The sequence below is a fragment of the Phoxinus phoxinus genome, assembly GCF_949152265.1.
Source record: "Phoxinus phoxinus genome assembly, chromosome: 3".
Classification (NCBI taxonomy): domain Eukaryota; kingdom Metazoa; phylum Chordata; class Actinopteri; order Cypriniformes; family Leuciscidae; genus Phoxinus; species Phoxinus phoxinus.
This window is the reverse complement of record NC_136878.1, coordinates 36,642,372-36,666,322: the sequence shown is the minus strand read 5'-3', so window position 1 is coordinate 36,666,322 and position 23,951 is coordinate 36,642,372. Positions and strand designations below refer to the sequence as shown.

Genomic DNA, 23,951 nt, shown 5'->3' with positions numbered 1-23,951 from the left:
GACGTGCTTTTTTGGGCGGTAAATAATGCTGCAAACACCAGTCAATCTGATAGCGCAAACCTTAGTAACCTTACTACCTTGCTAAAATAACTGTGTCCACGCCTTTCAGCCCTAATTTTTCACTGCGTGTCTTTAAAGGACAAGTTCGGTATTTTACACTTAAAGCCCTGTTTACAGATCGTATCTGATGAAATAGAACGGTTAAGATAAAAATTTGGACACATGCTCCTGTCCCGAGAATTTTAGGTTTATTTCGCTTTCACAATGGTTGTCTATGTGCACTGGAACATTCCAAAATGTTTTACCATTAGTTGTAAAACTGTGGACCTATTTTTCCAAACGCGTCACACCCGTGATTCTTCCGTTGAGAGCTTGAATAATAGACACTCCAGCTCAGTTGGTGGCGATAATGCACCTTTGCCAATTGCAAGCAAACCACGGGAGCGAAATAAACCTAAAATTCTCGGGACAGGAGCATGTGTCCAAATTTTAATCTTAACTGTTCTATTTCATCAGATACAATCTGTAAACAGGGCTTTAAGTGTAAAATACCGAACTTTTCCTTTAATGAATCCTGACAGTAGTTTTTAACGCCAAAAGATGGTTTGCGCTGGCGCAAGCTGTTAGTGAATCTGGCCCTTAATGTTTTAACTATCATGCTGAATTCATGTTCTGAGAAAATATTTTCCGCACTTCCGGTTAAGCAGGTGGCTTAGCAACATAGACAAGTATAATGACTCGAATGGTCCATTGTCCGCTTTGAATAAGTCCAATGACAGTAGGCTGTAAAACCTGCTGCGCAGGTGCTGTTGGTGTCGTGTACAGACAGACAGTAGCCTAATGATAACCATTTTCGGGGTGTTCCCAATATTATGAAAAATACTTTTGTATTTGAAGGATGGAATTTAAAGAAAACGTTAAGATGTGCACGTTTTATTTTTTCAAATGTTTTGTCAGACAATTATTTACACTGCGAAAAAAATAAGGTTTATCTGTTTCCAGTAAAAATATATAAACCATCCTAAAATATATGTTTATCTTATAGGCAAAATTGCATACATTTTATTTGCTTAAAGCAATTAAAACATAGCCTACTATTTGGCCCGTGGAAAAGACTGAGAATAACTCTGAGAAAAAAACTTTCTCAGAAATGTATTTCATAAAATATTGATTTATTTATTCTAAAACAAAGCAAGGATACTGAATGATTTAGTAATGTAATGTGACGGCACATAGTCTTTATCTCATATTTTCCTAATGCCTTGTACTGTTAAACATGGTATCACGTGGATGAGAATATGCAAATAGAAATTATATGCAGATGACATTATGCATAGTAAAACGAGGTTGTAAGCTCCATATATGGTTATTTCGGGGAGGAGACAGGGTGGAGATGCATGTATAGAGGTCGATCGACATGGGTTTTTCTCTAGCCGATGCCGATATTTAGAAATTGGGGCAGCCGATGGCCGATATATGCGCTAATAATCCACAAGAAACTGATTAACGTAAACTATAACTGATTGTCATAAAACAGTGGGCACTGACGTCACTGCCATTACACCATAGGCTGAGGTGCCTCGCGTGATCCAAGTTAGCCGTTACGCTTTCTCCAATGGTAAGAGATACAGACCCTCTCATCTCCCTATAGTAAGACAATCTCTGGTACTTCTCATATCTGTCCTGAATATTTCCCCTATCGATAACACTCAATTCAGGCTTTCAGTCTCTACTGTCAGCTGTCAGAGATGATGTGTTGAATCAGGCGAGTTAGATGAGGAAGTTATACAAAGTGTGTGGTGGTTGGGTAATGCATCGCGTGATGACTGAGGATGGGTGTGACAGGGACATCATGTTCTACATGTGTTAAAGGGTTAGTTCACCCAAAAATTCACCCATTAATGACTCACCCTCATGTCGTTCCAAGCCCGTAAGACCTCTGTTCATCTTCGGAACACAGTTTAAGATATTTTAGATTTAGTCCGAGAGCTTTCTGTCCCTCCATTGAAAATGTATGAACGGTATACTGTCCATGTCCAGAAAGGTAATAAAGACATCATCAAAGTAGTCCATGTGACATCAGTGGGTTAGTTAGAATTTTTTGAAGCATCGAAAATAAATTTTTGTCCAAAAATAACAAAAACTACGACTTTATTCAGCATTGTATTCTCTTCCGGGTCTGTTGTCAATCTGCGTTCACGACTCCGCAGTGACGCAGCTGACGTGTTATCTGGTGCGCCCGAACTTCGTTTACAGTCTGAGGGAGACGCACGATGTAAACAAAACAATCTTCGCAAACATGTCTAAGGAATTCGACACAGAGGAAGACTTGCATTTTTTTGCCCATCCATATATATTTGAACCCGAATACTACACGGACGAGATAACGCGTCAGCAGCGTCACTGCGGAGTCGTGAACGCAGATTGACAACAGACCCGGAAGAGAATACAATGCTGAATAAAGTCGTAGTTTTATTTATTTTCGATGCTTCAAAAAATTCTAACTCTCGGACTAAATCTAAAATATCTTAAACTGTGTACCGAAGATGAACAGAGGTCTTACGGGCTTGGAACGACATGAGGGTGAGTCATTAATGACATAATTTTCATTTTTGGGTGAACTAACCCTTTAAGTATCAAGAAAATAAATAAGCTCTTCATTTTAAAATTTGTATTACTCCACTGGTATATTACTAGAATTTAGAAAAATAGCTTTTTTGGGCATGATTTTCAAACAGCAAATTTAATTTACAGTCATAGACAATTAATTCAACCACTTTTGAATTTATTTTAAATGTTTTGCTATGGCTGTAATTTTAGTATGAATGCTATAAAGTGGGTAGTAAAATACCCATTCATTAATAAATAACTATAAACACAGCATTAGTTATATTATTGTATCTAGGGCTGTCATGATTACTCAATTAAATTTGAGTGCTCAGTTTAAATAAGTCCTTGATTGAAAGTTTCCCATGTACGTGATGCTTTAATATTTACATGCATGCATGTTACGTGTTTCTTCCAGCGGCTCAGAGCGGCTCCGTTCAAAGTAAATGCTGCACCTCACAAACTCCGTCTTTGCATGTGCTGTTTGTTTGTGTTTCTAATAATGTGCATTTGGGAAAGCATATGAAGTCTGACACGCTTTGCGTTTTTTGCAAAGTGATGCACTTTTATCATTTACATGACTGGAGCTCGTCTCGACAGCTCGGTTAACAAACTCCATCTCTGCATATGTTATAAGTTTGGGTTGCATATAACGTTCATCTAGGAACGCAATGTGTGCAATTTTACCAACACAGGAGAATACATCCATATGTTTCTAAATATGCAAATCATTTCATGATCATTCATCAGTTCATTTCAAAATAAAAGTTTAAACCATCACTGAGTTTGCATGTGTTGATGTCCACATGTTATTGTTTGAGAAATTAGTGGCTGTATCATTTCTATTATGAAGAGTTGGACAAATATTAAGTAGACATTTGAATAAATGTTGATAGGCCTATATTAAATGAGGATTTGATCATGCTGTAAAGTGTAACAACAACAATCACCAAGCCGTTGGTGCCCTCTGCAGGCATTTGTTATTAAAAGTAAATAACTTAATTATGTTTACATTATGTATTTTAAAAGTGTTGTTCAATAAGTCTTGAACTGATTTAAGTCATTTTAAAATCTATTGTTCACTTAGATACTTTTTTGTGGTAATAAAAATATACCTGAATACTCGATTTATTGTCAAAATAATCAAAACCAATAAAAACAAACAATTACTCGATTACCAAAATAGTCATTAGTGACAGCCCTAGTTGTATCATATAAATACTTGTCCTAATAGGATAACAACTAAACGTTGACAATAATTATAGCCAAATGACTGACACCAAGGTAAAGCTCACCAAAAACATATCCACAGAGGTAGTATATCCAGATGCAAGGAGAACCCTTTGGGTTAAGATTCAAGAGGCAAAAGTGTGGATGAACATCAAGCAAAAGGAGGGATTTTTTCCATCTAGCTACAGTGCAGTGGTAGATTAAAGAGATTGGGAATGTCCATGGAGAGGGTGGCAATTAATGCAGAGCATGAGGCGGAGGGTTTCCCTGGGTACCTGGTGAGTTGTTTGAAACAGAACACACAGAAGCGATGTCCACACTGTGCTTGGAAAGGTTTCCTAAGGATCTCTTTGCATTGCTGACATTGATATTTTGGTTCCATGGATACCGACAACACTTCTCGAGATATCCCAGGCAATGTGGAGTCCAAAGAGGATGGTAAAGATGGACGTGCCATTGCCTTCCATTTACCCACAGTGCCAGCAGTGCTTATCATCTGTAAAAATGTAGAGCACAACTTATCAGAACAACAGAACAAAAATGTTTAAAGTCAACATTAAATTACATTTACAGCATATTTTATTTCCATTATATTACATATAGTGAAGACCAAAACGCAAATTTACAGTTGACTGAGGGCTACGCCTGATTCACCTTCAGTTACCATTTTTTCTTTTTCAGATCTACTGCTGTTTGCTTTTGTTACCAATTAACATAACCTTTATTACATTAACTGCTGTTAAATTACTGCATTTACTATTAGAAAATATTAGCACACCTACATTTTTAAAGCAGTTGTAAAATGTGGGGTGTTGTAAAGTGCAGTCTACAGTTGTTATTAAAAAACTGCATTAAGCCGCCAGATGCACTGTTCCCTTTTAAGGGAACTCGCGTTGTGGCGAGATTGACGTTGTGGGAACGCACTGCGTGATTGCGTAATAAGCATAGACAGTATATAAGATGGACACAGCGACCCCATAGGTTTCAACGGAGAAAAGTGAAGCCAATTAGAAGCACTCACTTCCTGATGGCTGGGCGAACTGCGCAGGCTCAAACTAAGCTTGACGACGTAGATGTGACGTGAGCAACCTGTCTGACAGCTGTAGGTCTTCTAGTAGCTGTGCCAAGAGAAATCTGAATAATTCCCTTCCGAATCTCGCAGAGACGGAGAGCGTGAGCATTAGCTGTCCATGAGCTAGCAGCAGGATCAACTTTATCCCTTTCTATGGGCTTCACCCTTGACTTTATGCCTCCACGTCCCCCAGATTGCTTGCGAGCTTCTCCGCCTGTCTATACGTTTTTTTTTTTGAATGTGCGACAGAGAGTCGCGTGGTTATGACGCAATCGTTAGCCTATTTTTACAAAAACTGCTTCTACGAGGCCATAACGTAAGATACAAGGTAATGGAGCCTTTTATACATTGTCGTGTTTCTTTAGAAATAAATAATGGACAAATGGAGTCTTTAAACGCCTCAGATGTAAAGTTATTCGCTGTCAAAGTGACGGCAAAATGAATGGGAGTCAATGGAATGCTAACAGCAGGTGATGGTCTGCTACAATGGCGGCCCCCAAGGGAAGCTTCAGTTTCCGGCTGATGGATTACCCCCATGGTAGTAAAGCACTTGTGAAATCAGTCCAATGGCGTATAGGCGGGTGACGTCAGGGAAGGAAGCTTTAAAACACAGCCAGACCAAACTTTGTCAGCATCTATGTCTTCAGCAAGCACTCTGTGTGAAATTGTCTGACTAATCTACGGCTGTACCACAAACACAACATTTACTCTCTATTTTTTTTTTTCAAATCACTATTTTTTATTATTAGTGTTTTTTTATTAAATATTATAAAAAGTTTCAGTATTGCGATTCTATTTGTACACAGACAGTAACTTAGTTATACACGTCTACACTCTTTCACAGACATAGGCTATTTAAGTTTAAACTCAATACACTTAAAAAACATATTTTTTCATGTCAGTCCGTGTTCATTTGGACCACAAACAATGTGCTGTCTCTTTAATTCAGCGCGTGCAGCACAGCAGAAATAGACTCGTGCGGAAACGATCGCTGCACTGCTCTATATGCAACGTACCGGTACCTGGAACGCATTGATGGACCGCATCTGCGCGCAGTGTAAAAACTAACCTGTTAACATGGGTACGGAAAAAAATACGCACTGCAAATGGAGTATGTGTGAAACAGGCGTTAGTCGGAACTGTTGCCCCACACACTCTACAGAGTATAGTTTGCTGCTGCTGCTCGTCGGACGGCTTAAATACGAACCAAGTCCAAATAATGGATGTTGCACGGGTCTTTTTCACCAGCCCCTCAGCAATGTTTACTCAAGATGATGAATACGATGATGCGTTGCAGCTCGTGGCTCTCGGGTAGATTGCGTAATCAACATGCATTATCGCGATCTTGTAGTAGCAATTTTAATCTTTTCTTTTGCTTCTGTGTTTTCTCAATGATAAAATATGAATGCCATGTGTTCTGTATTTTGAGCTTTATGTTGTAATGTTGATACAGCTGCATGTGTGACACTGAGAAGACCCCAGGCTAGGGAGGGGTTGAGGCAACCATGGGGGGTCCTCAGTTCCTGCCCTCTGGGGTGGGTGTTTAAAGAATGCTTTGATGAGAACACTATAAGACTCCAGAAAGAACACCTATCTGGGTCTCACTCTGCCTGCAAACTGTCTGTGAAGGCTGGGGTTTTTCACCCCGGGCTGCAGCTGGCCTGTGTGGCTAGACTGGGAACTATTCTTGCGAGAATAAATGTATATTTCCTTTTAAATACAATTTGAATCTTGACGTCTCCTTTGCCTGGGAATGCTGGTTTGTTAAATATTGTTTTGCCACAACAATCTCAAAATTCCGGCCAGTTGATAATACCTAGAATATCAAAATCGACTGCTGGCGCTATCCTTTTCCAATTTAGCACCTAAACTTTGGAACAGTCTTCCTAACATTGTCCGGGAAGCAGACACACTCTAAAAATCTAGACTAAAAAGACATCTCTTTGACCTAGCAGCATACACATAACACATTATCAACTTCTATAATTCAATGTTAGGCTGCATAGATTAGGTCAGCCAGAACCGGGAACACTTCCCTTAAATCCTGATGTACTTGGTACATCATAAGAAGGATGGCGTCTACGCTAATATTAGTCTCTCTGTTTATCCCGAGGTTTATCGCAGTCCGCCAGATCCAGGACAGGACGTATCCGGATCTGATGAAGGACCTGCGCCTGAAAACGACGACAACGCAATCCTGACCTGTCAATTAAGTCTCTCCCCTGTGAAGGCCTCCTTCCCTTGCCTTTACCTCTGTACAGATAAAAAGTTATCAAAAATGATTCCAGTTCGCATGGATACGCGAAAGCGACTAAAAATTCTGTATTACGCAGGCCAGACAAGTAATTTGGTGAGGTCAATTTGTAAAGTAAGACTGTGCCTGCGCACATATATATACCTATAGACTACGTAACACGTAATAAGCATGTGCTGCATTTTTATATTTTAATCTGGACTACAACATGCCCTAGAATAGATATTGATTGAAAATATTATGATTCTTTATTATTGTTCCGTTACACTTTACAATAAAGCTCCATTAGTTAACATAAACTGACAATGAAAAATACAACTAAAGCATTTCTTAATCTAAAGTTAGTTTCAACATTTAAAGGATAACTAAAAAACAACTTTTTTTAGTTAATGATCTGTAAGAATGGAGCTTCATAAATGCTGTTCATTGATTCGAGTAAATTGGTAAATTTGGGTATAAAGTGTTTTAAAGGTCCCGTTTTTCGTGTGTTTTTGAAGCTTTGATTGTGTTTACAGTGCAATATAACATGTATTCATGTTTCGCGTGTAAAAAAATAAACTACTATTTTTCACAAAATTTACTTATCTGTATACCGCTGTTTTCACTTTCCTAAAAACGGGCTGATTACTTTGTTGTTCTATGAAGTCCCTCCTTCAGAAATACGTAACGTCTTGACTTTGAGCTTTATAATTTTACAGGTATTATTTATGCTCTAACAGCAATATTACACACTAGCTAAAGTTTAAAAAATGGAATCACGAAGAACGGGACCTTTAATTTTCAAATATATGGTGTAAAAACGTCTGAGTGCTGCCCTCTTCAGGTTAAACAGAAGCTCCTGAAGTAGGGGTACTTTGTGACGGTACTCTGTCACGCCCTTGGTCCGAGCTCACCGCGCCCTTGGCAGCCTCTGGTTTTGTGTATAGTACTTATTAAATGAATTAAGTGGACTTAACACTCTTGGTCTTGTCATATTTCATAGCTATACCTTGGGTATCTTCCTACAACACACATTCTCTACCAGGGACAGTGAGCTGCAGTGCCCACGGGTGAACCTGTTGAGACAGACTCATTTGTAATTGTAGAGGGAGACTTGAAATCTAACCTAAATGCATGGGTTTTAAAATTTTGATTGTTTGTTAGCATTTGCTATGAACATTAGCCTAATTTAGCCATAATGCTAATATTTTACCACTCGCACACTAGCCCCAGTCTCTCTTGCTCTCTGCTTCGCTAGCATCGTCGGATGCCGATCGCAATGCTGGAGTTAAGAGCTAGCGGCTCGAATTGATATGGCTTTGGCCCTGTGTCCACAGACAATTGACCCTTCGCTAAGCCCCGTTACTGTTGCTACGCCTGTCAAGCTTTCGCGGCTGGCACGTCTATTACAGCGTGTATGCACAGGTGTCAGACATTCCCAATGAGAATAATAGTTATTTTTGGCAAACAGGTGAAATATCTGAGAGAGCAAGACAAAATGGACTGCAGTATGCATTCGAGGGATGTATCCATGACATAATATGCAACCGATTAGAGAATAATTTCATCAAAATTGAAGCTAAAGCCTAACTAGGCTTAACGTTATAGTCCCAGCGCAAGCAGCAGCCGCCTCATACGCTGACCATTCAAATGGGAAACACACAAATTGAGGAACAGCTTTGTTCATGCACAGCAGCAGGGTAAGTGAAATGTGAAAATAAATTATAATCTAATAACTATAGGCCTAAATCAAACAGTTTATCCATAAATCTTGTGGAATAACACTAACACCGGGAGAGCCGCGATCGGATTGGGGTAACGTAACCTTAAAGTTACTCAGGGGTAGTAGGCCGTCGATTATCAAAATGCTTAAATATATTTTAAAGTACCGGTATGTCATTGAGCCTCCGTCTTGCCTTTAATCGTCTTATTTTACGCTCAAATATATGCATTATGAACAAAGAACCGTCATTATTTCCAAGCAATAGGTGTTTTTGTAAATCCTGTCGACATTTAGTTGTGAATGGGGCGTCCCACACTGCTTGATCCACACCAGGCATTTCTCCCCTCGGTTTTTAGGTTTCCGGAAGGAAAAAAAATTCCATCCCACAGTCCAAACTTTTAGGATACCGTGTATCATCAGATTTGCACAATTCATACGCACAACGCTTTGGCATGTTTCCCTCGCTCGAAAGCTTGCCAGACCTCCCACGCCTAGTTACGGTTGCTAAGCCACGATTGGCCAGTGGCGGTTTTCAGGCGTGGCTTAGGGAAGGGTCAATTCAACATCCTCGACTTCAAATGACCGCTCTGTTGCAAAGCTACTTGCGTCACTCCAGTCACTCTCCATTTTAGCGAGTCCTGTCAGCAGCTGTCAATTAATCCATCACTGCGGCTCTCAGGTGCACGTGTGTTTGGTCCTGTTCCTGCTTGGCGTTTCCAGTCTCGTGCTTCGTTGTTCCTGTTCGGTGTTCCATGTGGATTTACGTTCTGTGTTAGGAGCCTTCACCACCATTCACCAGCGCACTTCTTCTCATCACTCATCTGTTTTCGTGTTGACCATCGAAGTCCCTGCGCCACCCGTCTTCATCTGGATCTGGACTTTATTTCTATATTCTATTTATAATAAAAGAGTTTATTTGCATATCGCTTCCATGTCTTCAGTCATGACAGAGGATCCCTCATATGCTACCGACTAGTCGAACCACGAACGCCGTGCTACACTAGATTTCACAAACGTAATTCCTATCGACCAGCTCACTTAGCACGGCGTTCGTGGCTCGACTAGTCGAGACTGTTTTCCAAGATGGCTCCTGCCTGTATACGCGTAATGTACTGTCCTTATAAAGTATCTTCTTATTAAACTGTCTGTACACTTACAAAGTTCTCAATGCTTCGGTTTGCATGTAGGGACCCTCATTATGCTACCGTGTTAGTGTGAGGCTATTTTGAGCCTTGTTAGTGGTATTAACTAGCGATTTACTTTGACCTATTATATGCCCCTGTTTTTAGAGATAAAACCCTTTACATTCAATTATCATGAAAAAGCATCCCAGAGAACGGTCGACTCGGTAACCATGTGTTAATTACCACTAGGTTAAGTTTTCACCGGAATTGTTCTTTAATAATACATTATTAAAATCAAACGTTGTAACTGTTATTTAATGGACCTGAGCTGACATGAACTAACAATGATCAATTGCATTTAACTAACATTAACAAAGAATAACAACTTCTGTAACAAATGTAGCCATTGCTCATTTTTATTGTTAGTTAATTAATTAACATTAACATAACTAACATTAACTAATGAGACCTTATTGTAAAGTGATAACTATTGTTTTTTTATCCATCCATCCATCTTTCCATTTTCTTCCGCTTATCCAGGGACGGGTCGCGGGGGCAGCAGTCTAAGCAGAGATGCCCAGACTTCCCTCTCCCTAAACACTTCCTCCAGCTCTTCCGGGGGGACACCGAGGCGTTCCCAGGCCAGCCGGGAGACATAGTCCCTCCAGCGTGTCATAGGTCCTCCCCAGGGTCTCCTCCCGGTGGGACGCGCCCGGAACACCTTCCCGGGAAGGCGTCCAGGAAGCATCCGGAACAGATGCCCGAGCCACCTCAGCTGACCCCTCTCGATGCGGAGGAGCAGCGGCTCTACTCTGAGCTCCTCCCGAGTGACCGAGCTCCTCACCCTATCTCTAAGGGATTGCCCAGCAACCCTTCGGAGAAAGCTCATTTCGGCCGCCTGTATCCGGGATCTTGTTCTTTCGGTCATGACCCAAAGCTCATGACCATGGGTGAGAGTAGGAACGTAGATTGACCGGTAAATCGAGAGCTTCGCCTTGCGGCTCAGCTCTTTCTTCACCACGACAAACCGGTACATCGACCGCATTACTGCAGAAGCTGCACCGATCCGTCTGTCAATCTCCCGTTCCATCCTTCCCTCACTCGTGAACAAGACCCCAAGATACTTAAACTCCTCCACTTGAGGCAGGAGGCTTGTTTTTTTATTTTGCACTTTAATCTGTTTGAAACATTAATTTACTTTATAAATGTTTGTGTGTTGCTTGTATTTGTGTTAAGTTATTTTTGTTATAATATCGTGATAATACCGTATACCGTGATTGCGCAATTATCACATTATTTGATACAAGTACAGTTAGACACCTAATTTAAAGTGTGACCTAGTTGTTTAATATAAAATTACCGTATATGTGTGCAGCTAATTATGTCCAGATGTATTGCCATGAGTACAGCTAGCTAGATACCCCCTAAACTTGTTATTGGAGGTGTTCATATTTTGGATAGGAAATGGAATAACTCTTACATCAGAAAGTGTCTTAATCAAGATATCAGCTGTTACCCAAAAGCAATTCTGAAATGGAAACAATTTTTTCTTCTATACCTTCAATTGAGATAAGCTGGTCAGCAAGTAATACATTTTTACTGCCAAATAAGGTTAAGGAAAATCATTTTAAAATACTGCACAGGTATTATCGGTGTAATGTATTTCTTAGTAAGTTTAAAAAGGACCTCTCACCACAATGTTGTTTTTGTAATCTTGAATCTGAAACACTAATACATTTATTTTGTAACTGTAAATACTCTGAAGACTTTTGGAAGCAGGTATCTATGATGGTTTTTGATACATTCTACAAAATAATTAAAATAGATGAGGCCATGATCTTCTTCTTGGACTGTAATACTGGCTCAGATATAATTGATAACACATTAAAGTTAATAATTCTTCTTGGGAAGTTTCATATACATAAAGCTAAAGTAATGTCTATAACACCCTCTTTTAATTTTTTAATATATTTTAAGATCTTAAAATATTCCATGACTCAATTAGCCTACTAGAAATAAGAAATGCATAAAAACATCTCTTTTGTTGAAAAAAATAATTTGTAGAATTTAATGCTTTACTCTGTATAAGGTAAGATATGTTATACGTTTTCCCCAATCTCTTGTTTGTTTTATGTTTGATGTTAAATGTCATTGTAAACTTTCAAAGTTGAATAAAAAAAACAAAAAACAAAAAAAACAGCTAGCTAGATGAATTTGGCACAGAGTTGTGAATTAACGTTATAAATATTTTGGTTTTAACACTTTTTATTCATTTTAATATACTAAAACTAAAGCTGGTTGGCGTTTATTTAACATCCCTCTTTTTGGACAATTTAATATTTGCATAATTTGGACATGGCTATAATGTTGTTGACTATAAATATAAGGCTATACACTGAATAGTAAACACTTTTTTACCAATTACAATTTCCTTTTAGTTATTAAAACATCAAACCTTCCATTTTAAATCTTTTGTCGTTATTATCTAAAGCTGAAGCAGGAAGTATGTTCAGCTCTGTTTAACCAGAGCCAGTCATAACCATAGACAGTATATAAGATTCTATCAACTGACAGACATTTTGCGTAACTTTAAACCGCCAGCCTGATTCAGTTTAAATCATCAACTCACAAAAAAATCTCGTGTCCGTCCAAAGTAGTCATCTCTAGTCTAACTTAGGCCTAAATTGTAACGTTAGCCTGCGAGTGTTCACCTTGGTGTAACTGTTAGCTGCTAAACAAAATATTTTTCCCGAGTTACAACCACTAAAATATTCAAAAGATATTAATAAAACAAAATCAACAGATTACACTAGATATGTGTATCAAGAACCTGAAAAAACATATAAACCAATTTAATAATAATAACTAGCAGTTAAAAGCAATGTATCTAGCTTCCTACTCTCCGAGTGAGAGGGTAAAAATGGCAACTCGCTCGAGCTTCCACACACTGCGCGTACACTGTCCAACTACAGGCAACATGTCACGATTTCGGCACACTCAATGTGAATAGAAGCAACTGAGAAAATATGTTAAAGTTACTCACCAAATACTAGCAAATACTCATGTGGGGGAAAAAAAAACTAACCGTCAGTGTTCTTGAATCGTGTCATCATGTAACTTACACCGAGATAGGTGTGGCTTACACGCCCACAGCACAGCCACAGCTATAAAGAGTCAAAGAGAAGGCAGTTCTTCCCATAGACAGTATATAAACTGGACACAGCGACCCCATAGGTTCCAACGGAGAGAAATGAAGTCAATTAGAAGCACTCACTTCCTGATCGCAAGGCGAACTGCGCAGACTCGCACTGAGCTTGACGACGTAGATGTGACGTGAGCAACCTGTAGGTCTTCTAGTCGCTGTGCCGAGAGAAATCTGAATCATTCCCTTCCGAATCTCGCAGAGACGGAGAGCGTGAGCATTAGCTGTCCATGAGCTAGCAACGGGAGCAACTTTATCACTCTCTATGGGCTTCTCTCTTGACTTTATGCCTCCACGTCCTCCCGATTGCTTACGAGCTTCTCTGCCTGTCCATACGGTAATTTTTCGACTTGTGCGACAGAGTCGCGCGGGTATGACGCAATCGTTAGCCTATTTTTACAAAAACTGCTTCTACGGGGCCATAACGTAAGATACAAGGTAATGGAGCCTTTTATACATTTTCGTGTTTCTTTAGAAATAAACAATGGACAAACGGTGTCTTTAAACGCCTCAGATGTAAAGTTATTCGCTGTCAAAGTGACGCCAAAATGAATGGGAGTCAATGGAATGCTAACAGCAGGTGGGGGTCCGCTAGCCAATGGCGGCGCCCAGGTCGGCTTCAATGTCTTTCGGAACACTGCCCCCCTGGTTCTTCCCATAGACTGTAAAGAGGTTCTTCCTCGCAGACAGTGCAGCCCCTTCAACCACAACATGATGTGTGGGCTTCCGGGTTATTTCCGTAGAATTTTAAAAACCTCTCGAGGATATTATTGTCTACGGTCATTTGGAGGTATTTTAATACGTTTTTAGAGTTCAACTACTTCCATAGTTAGATGTTATCTGCAAAATTGCACGGTATAATAGTGTAGGAGGATGTTTTATTGCAAATGCATGTCTGACCTTGCAAGTAGCTCACTGGCTAACCAGTAGCCAACTGTGAAACGTTAGACCTTGTCTGTCTGTCATCCAGCACAACGTAGGCTACTTGATTGTTTACTAAATGTAATAGTCGAAATGCATGTGTTTAGGGTTGCCTTGCATTTCAACAAGCGACAGATTTAAACTGTATCGTACCAATTAACCTACCATGTCAAGTCACCTTTTTTTATATGGTGCTTTGTACAATACAGATAATTTCATTGCAGCTTTACGGTGATAAACGGGAACAAATTATCAGGGGACGGTGCAAACAAAATCCAACTCTGCAGATGTTAGTGATGAATAGTGATGTCATTGTCCAGCTCAGTTCAGTGGTTGTCTAGTATCAGTACAGTCATATCAACAATATTACTGAATAATAAGTGTCCCCAAACTAAGCAAGCCAAATAGTCACCAACGAACGACTCGTATTTTAAAGATGGGGAAGGAAAAAAATAAATAAAAATGTTGTAGAGTAGACCAGATGTTTTTTATAGTGACATTATTTTCCTGACAAGCAAGCATATTATATACATATACATATATAGGCTAAATTTTGAAAAAGTTTTTTATATTATTAAATTGTATTTTGTAAATATAAACATATTTTGATGGCATCAATACACTCAAAAAGTTTGGACAGAGGTTAAATAAAAGTGAAAAAGATGACAGAATGCCCAAGTTGAACTTTTGAAACTGTCCACAATTAGCTGTTGAATTGGTAATAGGTGAGGGTTTCATGATTGGATATAAAAGGAGGATCCACCTAGAGACTGCAAGCAAAGATGGGTCATGGTGGCTCACCACTTTGTGAAAAATTACAGTAATTAGGTCTTTCACCTTCTACCATAGCATACACAATATTGTGAAAAGATTCAGGGAATCCAGAGAAATCTCAGTCTGTGTAGGGCAGGGGTGCCCAATCCTGCTCCTCCTGCACAGTTTATCTCCAACCCTAATCAAACACACCTGCCTATAATTTTCAAGTAATCCTAAAGACCTTAATTCTGTAAACCCGAATAAGTTGGCAGAACTCAAAACATTTAAGGTAATCAATTGCCTCAATTTTTAAGTTCTGAAATTCAAAGTTTAAGTACGCAGAACTAGCCGATTTTAATTTTGTACTTACATTTCAAATTAAGAACAATTAAAATGTATGAGTACACTAATTCATACAATTAACTTAAAGCTTTCATGTAATCTCAATGTGAGCACTTTTATTAGCATAAACTTAGTTAGCTTTAACAAGCTAATTCACTAACATACTAATTTGCTAACATATTAGCAATAGTATGTTATACAGAAGCACTTGATGTATGAATGCATCAATATAAAAGTATAATTTGCTCTTAAATCAAGCTCATGCACCACTTGTCACCATGATGGTAACTATCCTAAAACCAACATTAACAGAAATTCTTCTAAATTAGCATAACAAAACATTAATCACTAAAAAAACATATTCCACTTAATTTTAGCATTTACTCTCCCTTTCGAGTGCCATCGGCAAAGCATGCTGGGAAATAGAGATGCCAGCCATTTCAGTTAAACTTAAGTTTGTCTAAATTAAAATAATTTCATAAAACTCAAAACAATGAAACCGTTCAGTTTACTTAAAATATACCAGTTCTGTGAACTTGAAAGAAAAAGAAAGTGCTAAATACTCATAAAAGTTAATTTGACTGAACTAATTCGTTTAATTTAAGTTTGTCCTACTCAAACCAACTAATTATTTTGAGCGTTAGGGTTTACAGTTTGATTAGGGTTGGAGATGAACTGTGCAGGAGCAGGATTTTGCACCCCTGGTGTAGGTCAGGGCAGGAAACCTCTGTTGAATGCGTGAGACCTAAGAGCCTTCAGATGGCATTCCATGAGAAACCGTCATGCTACTGTGTTAAAAAATAGCCACATGGGCTCAGAAGTATAACGGCTCAGGAAAACCATTGTCACTTAACTACTGCTGCATCAAGAAATGCAACTCAAATCTGTTACGCAAGGAGAAAACTGCGAGTTCTCTGGGCCCGACCTCATCTAGAGGGTCCAAAACATAGTGGAAATGTGTGTTGCGGTCAGATGAGTCGACATTTCAGCTTTGTTTGGGGGTGGGGGGCTGGGGGTGTGGTGTGGTGTGGACAGACATTTCATTTGAGTACTCAGTCCCAAAGACGAAAAAGCGATCATCCAGACTTTCATCAGTATTTTGTCCGTCATGATATGGGGTGCATCTGGACTGGGTGACTTGCATGTGTGTGAAGGTAGGCTACCATTGATATGAAGGCATATATTGGGATTGTACATTTAATGACATCAGGATTACATATTTTCTGGGAAGCAAGACAATGCCAGGCCTCATTCACCACATGCTACAACAGAGTGATTTCGTAGACACTACCGTATAGAGGATGTGATTGACTCCTTGCCTGCCGTCCAGATCTGTCTCTTATTGAAAATGTATGGCCCATCATGAAATGGAGAATCAGAAAACAATGACCACGGACTGTTGAGCTGCGCGGTCTGGCGAGATTGGGCAAAAAATCTACTTGCAAATTGTTTAATGCAACAATTAGTATCCTCAGTTCCCAAATGATTAAAAAGTGTAATTAAAAGGAAAGTTGATGTGACACCGTGTTAAACAAACCTCTGTGCCAACTTTGTGGGAGTGTGTTGCAGCCATGAAAATCTAAATATATTTATATTTTCAAAATACCCTTACAGGTGAAACTAAAAAAAAATTAATATCGTGCAAAAGTTAATTTATATAATTCAGTAAAAGGTGAAACTAATATATCATATAGACTCATTACAGGCAAAGTGAGATATTACAAGCTATTATAATTTTGATGATTATGGCTTACAGCTTATGAAAACCCCAAATTCAAAATTAGAATATTGTGAAAAGGTTTTCATAGGTTTTCATTGAAAATCTTCTCTGTAGTTTTGTCAGTTAAATAAAGGTTAAAGAGAACGACCAAATGAAAGATTCTTGATTTTATTGCATTTTACTGTCCCAACTCCTTTATTTCTATAGCACTTTATACAATACAGATTGTTTCAAAGCAGCTTTACAATGATAACAGGATAACAGTTGTTCAGCTGAAGTCAGTTCAGTGTTGATTCAGTTCCGTTGTAAAGATCATTAGTTATTAATTTAGTTAATTTTATCTATGAAGCAGTTCTGCGAAAATTATGTCATCATCCATCTCAGTTCATTTATCATAAAACACCATCAGTACAGTCAGTTCAATAATATTGTTGAATATTAAGTGTCCCCAACTAAGCAAGCCAGAAGTGACAGTGGCAAGGAACCCAAACTCCCATCAGGGGACAGAATGGAGTAAAAAACCTTGGGAGAAACCAGGCTCATTTTTTGTTGTTGTTGCATTTCAGTAATGGGAATTTAATGCAAATCATTGAGAATAATTAAAATCAGTTCCAAAAAAGAAACATCCAGACACATTACAGTCGTGTGTGTATATATATATATATATGAAGACTTCAGATGCAAAAGCCTCTAAGTGCCAGTTGAGTCTGTTTACTGTGATCACTCTCAGGATTTGTTCAACTCCATCACTCTCTCTTCTGTACTCAGTACTCACTGGACAGCAGTACACAAGCTCAGGCTCACATCAGTACGATGGCAGGTTGTATCCTAGCCACATCCCAACGAGCCCGGTCCAGAAGGCTATTTTGGCTGTTGGTTCTGGAGTGGCTGCCCTAAAGAACCCCTACAGACATGGTGAGGCTATACATGGTGTTAACCTATACTGTAGGTGATGATTGCATATCGGATTCTTGATTACACTTACAGTTGATAGTTTCCTTTTCAGTATTAATGGGTGGAAAGTCCACAATTGTCTTATCTTAGTGAAAGCGATACTTCAGCAGCCATATCACCCTGTAGCCCACTGAAGCTAAGCAGGGCTGAGCCTGGTTAGTACCTGGATGGGAGACTCCTGGGAAATCCAGGTTGCTGCTGGTAGAGGTGTTAGTGAGGCCAGCAGGGGGCGCTCACCCTGTGGTCTGTGTGGGTCCTAACACCCCAGTGTAGTGACGGGGACACTATACTGCCAAAGAGTGCAGTCCTTCAGATGGGACGTAAAACCGAGATCCTTGACTCTCTGTGGTCATTAAAAATCCCAGGATTTTTACACCCCTAAAAATGAGTCCCATCCTGGCCAAAAATATGCCCAGTGGCCTCTGTCCATCATGGCCTCCTAATCATCCCCATATACTGATTGGCTTCATCACTGTCTCCTCTCCACCAGTAAGCTGGTGTGTGGTGGGCGTTCTGGCACAATATGGCTGCCGTTGCATCATCCAAGTGGATGCTGCACATTGGTGGAGGTTGAGGAGATCCCCCCCCCCCCCCCCCCTTCTATGTAAAGCGCTTTGAGGTCTCAGAAAAAGCACTATATAAATGTAACGAATTATTAATTATTATTATTAATAACAACTCTAACTTTTTACTGTAACATTAATTTCCTGGGTGCCCGGAGTCTTGAACCAGAAATGCTACAGTAATGTTAGCAGATGACACACCACCAGTAGACGCAGAAGGAATCTTCTTTTTGAGGGAAACCCTGCAGAATCCATTCTGTGGAAGAATGGGGAGACATTTTATTGGTTCATATACTGAACGTACATTCAAAGTGACTTTACAAATGTATTATACAAACACAAGAGATTGGAAATATGTGGAATGTTGTGTATGACAGATATTCCAATTCTCTGGAAATTTGCAGAGCTTTCTGTGGATAAACACATTCTTGGCATGCCGCAAACTTTGTGCTGTCACACAGATGTTTTCCTTGTTTTTAAAGAAAAGATTAGGTGGCAAATGAAACCAAACATCCCTCCGCAACAGCCTTTTTATGGTTTAAATGTGTTTTTTTGGGGGATTTCCTAAATCATGCGAGCTGGAATTCTTACAGTAATCCCTATGATTCAAAATGTGCATGTAAATTAACATATTTGACCAAAACAGATATGGTCGCAGTGCTCGGGGAAACCACAGGTCACCAGGCCCTGATCAGGTTAAGGGATCGGATGAGAAATGACTCTGAAGGCTGCACTATTCTTGTGTATGTCTCATTTGGTTACTTTGACTACTGTTATCATCATTTATAATGGACATCAAATCTCCTTGGTAATCCATACTGCTTTAATACTACCTTTATCTTCAAATTGTGTCTTTAGAGAGCGTCCAAGGATCCGCTTATCTACATTAGACCTCACTCAGATGTCTGCTCTGCCAGATGGGACTTTAGGAAGAGAGTATCTCCGATTTCTGGAAGAAAATGTAAGACAAAGGAAAAACACACAAATTGTTATGTAACATTATGCGAATAGGCCAAATTAACCATTGTCATCTCACCTTTTTTCAGAGAGTCACCCCCGACTCGAGGGCTGATGTGAAGTTTGTTGACAATGAAGAGCTAGCGTATGTCATGCAACGATATCGTGAAGTTCACGACCTGTTGCATACTTTGCTTGGTATGCCCACCAATATGCTAGGTGAGAGTTTTGTGACGTAACACAAAACCATGTCCACTTTTTCAGGTGTTTAGAGATTTGATTTGTTGTATACGTCCAGAACTATCCCTTAGAAGTTTTAGATAAGTTCAGGTTTTAGGCTTTTGGTTTTGTGTAAATAAATTCTTTACCCACAGGTGAGGTTGCTGTGAAATGGTTTGAAGCTGCACAGACTGGCCTGCCCATGTGTGTTCTGGGGGCAACGCTTGGACCCCTCCGACTGTCTGTCAGGTGAGTTCAATGTTCCCAGTTCATTACAAGATTTCTAGCTCTGTGGACACCAACTGTAATATGCTGTCAATTACTAATGTTATTAAAAGTAATAATATCAATAATTAATATAAGCAAAAAAGCTTCAAGCTTCACATAACTTATTATAAGTAAGTGTATTATTGTCAAAGCGAATCAACATATTGGGAGTCAACATTATTTTCTGTGGTAACTGGCCGAAGGTAACAGGATTTACACATTTTCTGTGTAAATCCTGTCATCAATTACTCATGTCATTCCAAATCCACAAGACTTTCATTCATCTTCGAAACACAATTAAAGATATTTGAATGAAATCTGAGAGATTTCTGTTCCTCAATTAAAAGTCTATTGACCCAAAACTCGGATGGTTCAGAATGTTCATTAAGAGAACGTAAAGTAAGTTTTTAAAGAACGTAAAGTAAGTTGAATCGAGCAGTAATCCAAGTCTTCCGACACGATCGCTTTATATGATGAGCAGAATTAATTTAGGCTTTTATTCACATATAAACATTGTCCAGTGAGCATACATAGAGGATATCAAATATGGTTGTTGAAAGTCAATAGTACATGCTTGACTCGTGAGAAAAAAAGTCATTGGTTCTTGCGAAAGCTGAAATGTGCTGCCGGGACGTGCGAGAAGTGACCTCTTTGGTTCTCACACGTCAAGCAAGCATGCTTGAGCTTCCATTTACCAAATTTGCTCTGTGTGCATTCGCTGATCAATGTTTATGTGAATAAAAGCCTAAATTAAATCTGTTCATCATATAAAGCGTTCACGTCTTTTTTCATAAGATTTCTTTTGCGATCTCTGTATGAACATTTGAAGACCAGAGTTTTGGGTAAATAGACTTTCAATGGAGGGACAGAAATCTCTTAGATTTCATGAAACATACATTAATTTGTGTTCTAAAGATGAACGAAATGACTTGGAATAACATGAGGATGAGTAATTGATGACAGAATTGACTTTTTTAGGTGAACTAACCCTAACTTGTAATGAAACCGCAAAAATTCCTTTATGTAGATGTACAACCAATAACAAATTAAAATGAGTATTTAAATAGAACAGCGATCAAGTGTGTTCTGTCATCTTATCAATTGAAGAGTTGCTTCATCTCGAATTGTAAAATAACAGGAATACAGTAAATGTGTATGTCCCCTTCTGCTGAAATTTTCCGTGATTACAACCAACATTTGTCCTCACAGAGTATTTCCCATTCTCATGTTCATGTTATATTATGGTTTATATCTCTGTTATAATATGGTTTAGTTCATGTTTCATTATGGTCATTATGGAAGATTTAATTATGATGACACTTTTCATTCTTGACCAGTTGTTAAGCTTTACTGGCTCTGATGTCACCACAAGCAAATTTCATATCCTGCTGTTAATTTTCTGCTTCCTCCTAATGCAGGAAATTCTGTCTGTAAACCAATTTAGAAGATGAATGTTCTGAAGTAAAGAAAGATATTTCTGTATCTGGGCAATTAAATATGATGGTTATTTTAGAACATTACCGGTAATTCGATTTTTAAGGTATCATTGCCTTTGTCCCATGGAAACATTTGCCTTTAAAATATATGTGGATGATCCTCTCAAAAGCATATCAAGAATTTTCAGTCATATTTCACCCCAAAAGAAAAATAATTTTATAGACATTATATTTTTGCAACAATTTTCATGACTTATAAAGCACATTTTCCTTGAAATGGCCAATTACTGTAAATCAAGGCATGTTTACATTTTGATAGAATTTGTTGTATTGTCTTTAACTTGTTTTAATCAAAAATCATAATGTTACAGTAATGAGTCAAATTTGATGTGTTTGCGTCAGTCGTCTACAGTTGCTGGTTCAGTCTCTGGGACCTTGGGCTCTGCGCAGTGGCAGTCGTGCCAGATGTGTTCTGAGCGTCTTCTATGAACGGCGCTGGGACCAGAACCTTGTTGAACTCAGACACCAGCTGAACATTGAGCCAGCCCCTGTCAATCTGTTCCCATCCAGCAAGAAGACATCCTCAAACTCGTAGTTACTGGAACCCGTCTAACTGAGATAACTGATGGGAGTTTTAGCTTGTGGGAGAGCCCCACACGGAAGCTCCATACATCCCATCGGTAACAACGTACTTCCTCACACAAGGGGAAGTAATGCCTAAAAATAAATGTCATGTAACTCTGAGAAAATACTATGGCATGCATAGTGAATCAATTAGATCATTCAGGAAGAAGATGAAGTTATTCTGATAAGGAGTGTTTAATAACTTTTTGTAAACATCTATTTGTTATAGGATATTAATATTAATATTCTATTAGAACTGACCTCTGGATTGTTCATTGGTGCTTTTACATAGTTTAACCAGTACATGTGGCATCTTTCATTTTTACTCAACACAGTGATGTTCAATTTTGTAATTTAATAATTTGTATATTTGAATTTATTTTATTTTATGATTATTTTGTTAAATTATACATATCCTTCTTTTTAACTTGACATCTAAATAAGAAAATCACAAATGTAATGAAAATTATTATAGTTGTTTGTTTTTGCATCCATTTCAAATGTACTGTAGCATAAGTAAAGTATGTTATCTGATTGTGAACCAAAAGAAAAAGAATATTGTCCTCTGCTTCCCTCTAGTGGGCACAGTGTTTTAATCTGACTAACCCTAACTGCTAGGCTAGTTCCTCTAAAAAAGTGATTAATTACTAGCTTCTGCTAATTACATCTTCAACAGAGTAATTAGATTACTCTCTCTAAAAAGTATTGCATTACTTGGTAACACTTTACAATAAGGTGATTTGGTTAACATAAGTTAACTACCTCAGTTAACATTAAAGGTTAAATAAAATAAAAATAAAAACATGAACTAGTAAGAATGAACAAGACTTCTACAGCATTTATTAATCTTAGTTCATATTAATTTCAACATTTACTAATACATTATTAAAATCAAAGGTTGTATTTGTTAACATTAGTTAAAGACAGTATATAATATAAAGTGGGACTGAAGTTTTAGATAATAATGGTAACATAACTGTATTGCTTAATTGCACAGTGGAGGAAGAACACAGTTCTCTCTGGTATAGGATCAAACCAGCAACCTTCCAGACACTGGCCTTGACCTTAGCCACTTTACAGCACACAGTCAATGTGTAAAAAGCAAGAAGAAAAAAAGTGCTCCCCAATGGTCTTTTCATATGTTTCCCTTCTTGTGTATAGGGGGGTGGGGGGTAAAAAATAAGAAGGGGGGAAATATACAGAAAAGTATTTGAAAAAAACAACGGAAAAAAAAAACATTGCACATTTTTATACACAGCAGATTTATATATATATATATATATATATATATATATATATATATATATGTATATGTATATATATATATGTATATGTATATATATATATGTATATATAAATATATATGGTTGTAAACAGACTTCTAAAAATTTCACAGTGCCATATTAGTTTCATGAACTGCATGGAAACACAAAGGCTGAGGATCCGAACAAAGTATTTATTGAGGGGTAATTCAAAGATGTAAACAAAAAAGCCAGGCAAAGGTCAAAACACAGGTAAATAATCCAAGTTAATAATAAACAAACAAAGTTAAAGTGGCACATGCAAAAACCAAGACTATAGAAGAAAGAAACTATAGAAAGCCTCAGCATTGCAGATATACAAGACATTGCAAAGATTGAGTGAGGGAAACAGGCTTTTATAGACGGAGCTAATAATGAGAAGCAGATGAAACCAGGCAGAGGATGATGGGTTATGAAGTCCAATACTGAGTGGCAATAGTCTGGGGTTGAGTGTCCTCTAGTGGACAACCAGGGCACTCCAGCTGGTGCTCGTTACACATACCATTGTGCAAAATCATTGATCTGTGCATTCTCTATATACCACATTTTCTATGAAGGAGTGCTGGAGCCTATCCCTGCATCTCGGACCAAAGGCAGGAAAACATCCTGGACTTCAGTGGAAAAGCGTCCAGTTCATTAAAGGACTTTCTGAACCATGTGTTTTTTTATTGTTTTTGGAACATAATATGATATAGCCTAC

General features: G+C 38.4%; 2 protein-coding genes across 6 annotated transcripts in view; one reads left to right on the top strand and one right to left on the bottom strand.

Annotated features, from left to right (window-relative positions):
* traf2b (Tnf receptor-associated factor 2b) overlaps positions 1 to 13,157 on the bottom strand; it is a 31,445-nt gene extending 18,288 nt beyond the window's left edge. For 2 of the 5 annotated variants that reach the window (XR_013796955.1, XM_079607942.1), the window contains exons 1-2: positions 13,033 to 13,148; positions 4,113 to 4,333 (exon numbers count right to left, since the gene is read on the bottom strand). Coding sequence is in view for 2 of the 5 variants with exons in the window: in XM_079607942.1 (XP_079464068.1) it covers positions 4,113 to 4,333 (221 nt within the window). In the remaining 3 variants the exon portion in view is untranslated. Of the gene's footprint in view, positions 1 to 3,902; positions 4,334 to 13,032 lie in introns of all 5 variants that reach the window. The other 3 variants (XM_079607945.1, XM_079607943.1, XM_079607944.1) reach the window with 3 other exon arrangements.
* A 475-nt stretch (positions 13,158 to 13,632) lies between these two features.
* coq4 (coenzyme Q4 homolog) lies at positions 13,633 to 22,732 on the top strand. Its single transcript, XM_079607946.1, has 7 exons — positions 13,633 to 13,981; positions 17,699 to 17,845; positions 19,094 to 19,190; positions 19,306 to 19,408; positions 19,494 to 19,623; positions 19,779 to 19,872; positions 21,729 to 22,732. The coding sequence occupies exons 1-7, from the start codon at positions 13,744 to 13,746 to the stop codon at positions 21,919 to 21,921; spliced, it is 1,002 nt and encodes a 333-aa protein (XP_079464072.1). The 5' UTR covers positions 13,633 to 13,743; the 3' UTR covers positions 21,922 to 22,732.
* Positions 22,733 to 23,951: the final 1,219 nt, after the last annotated feature.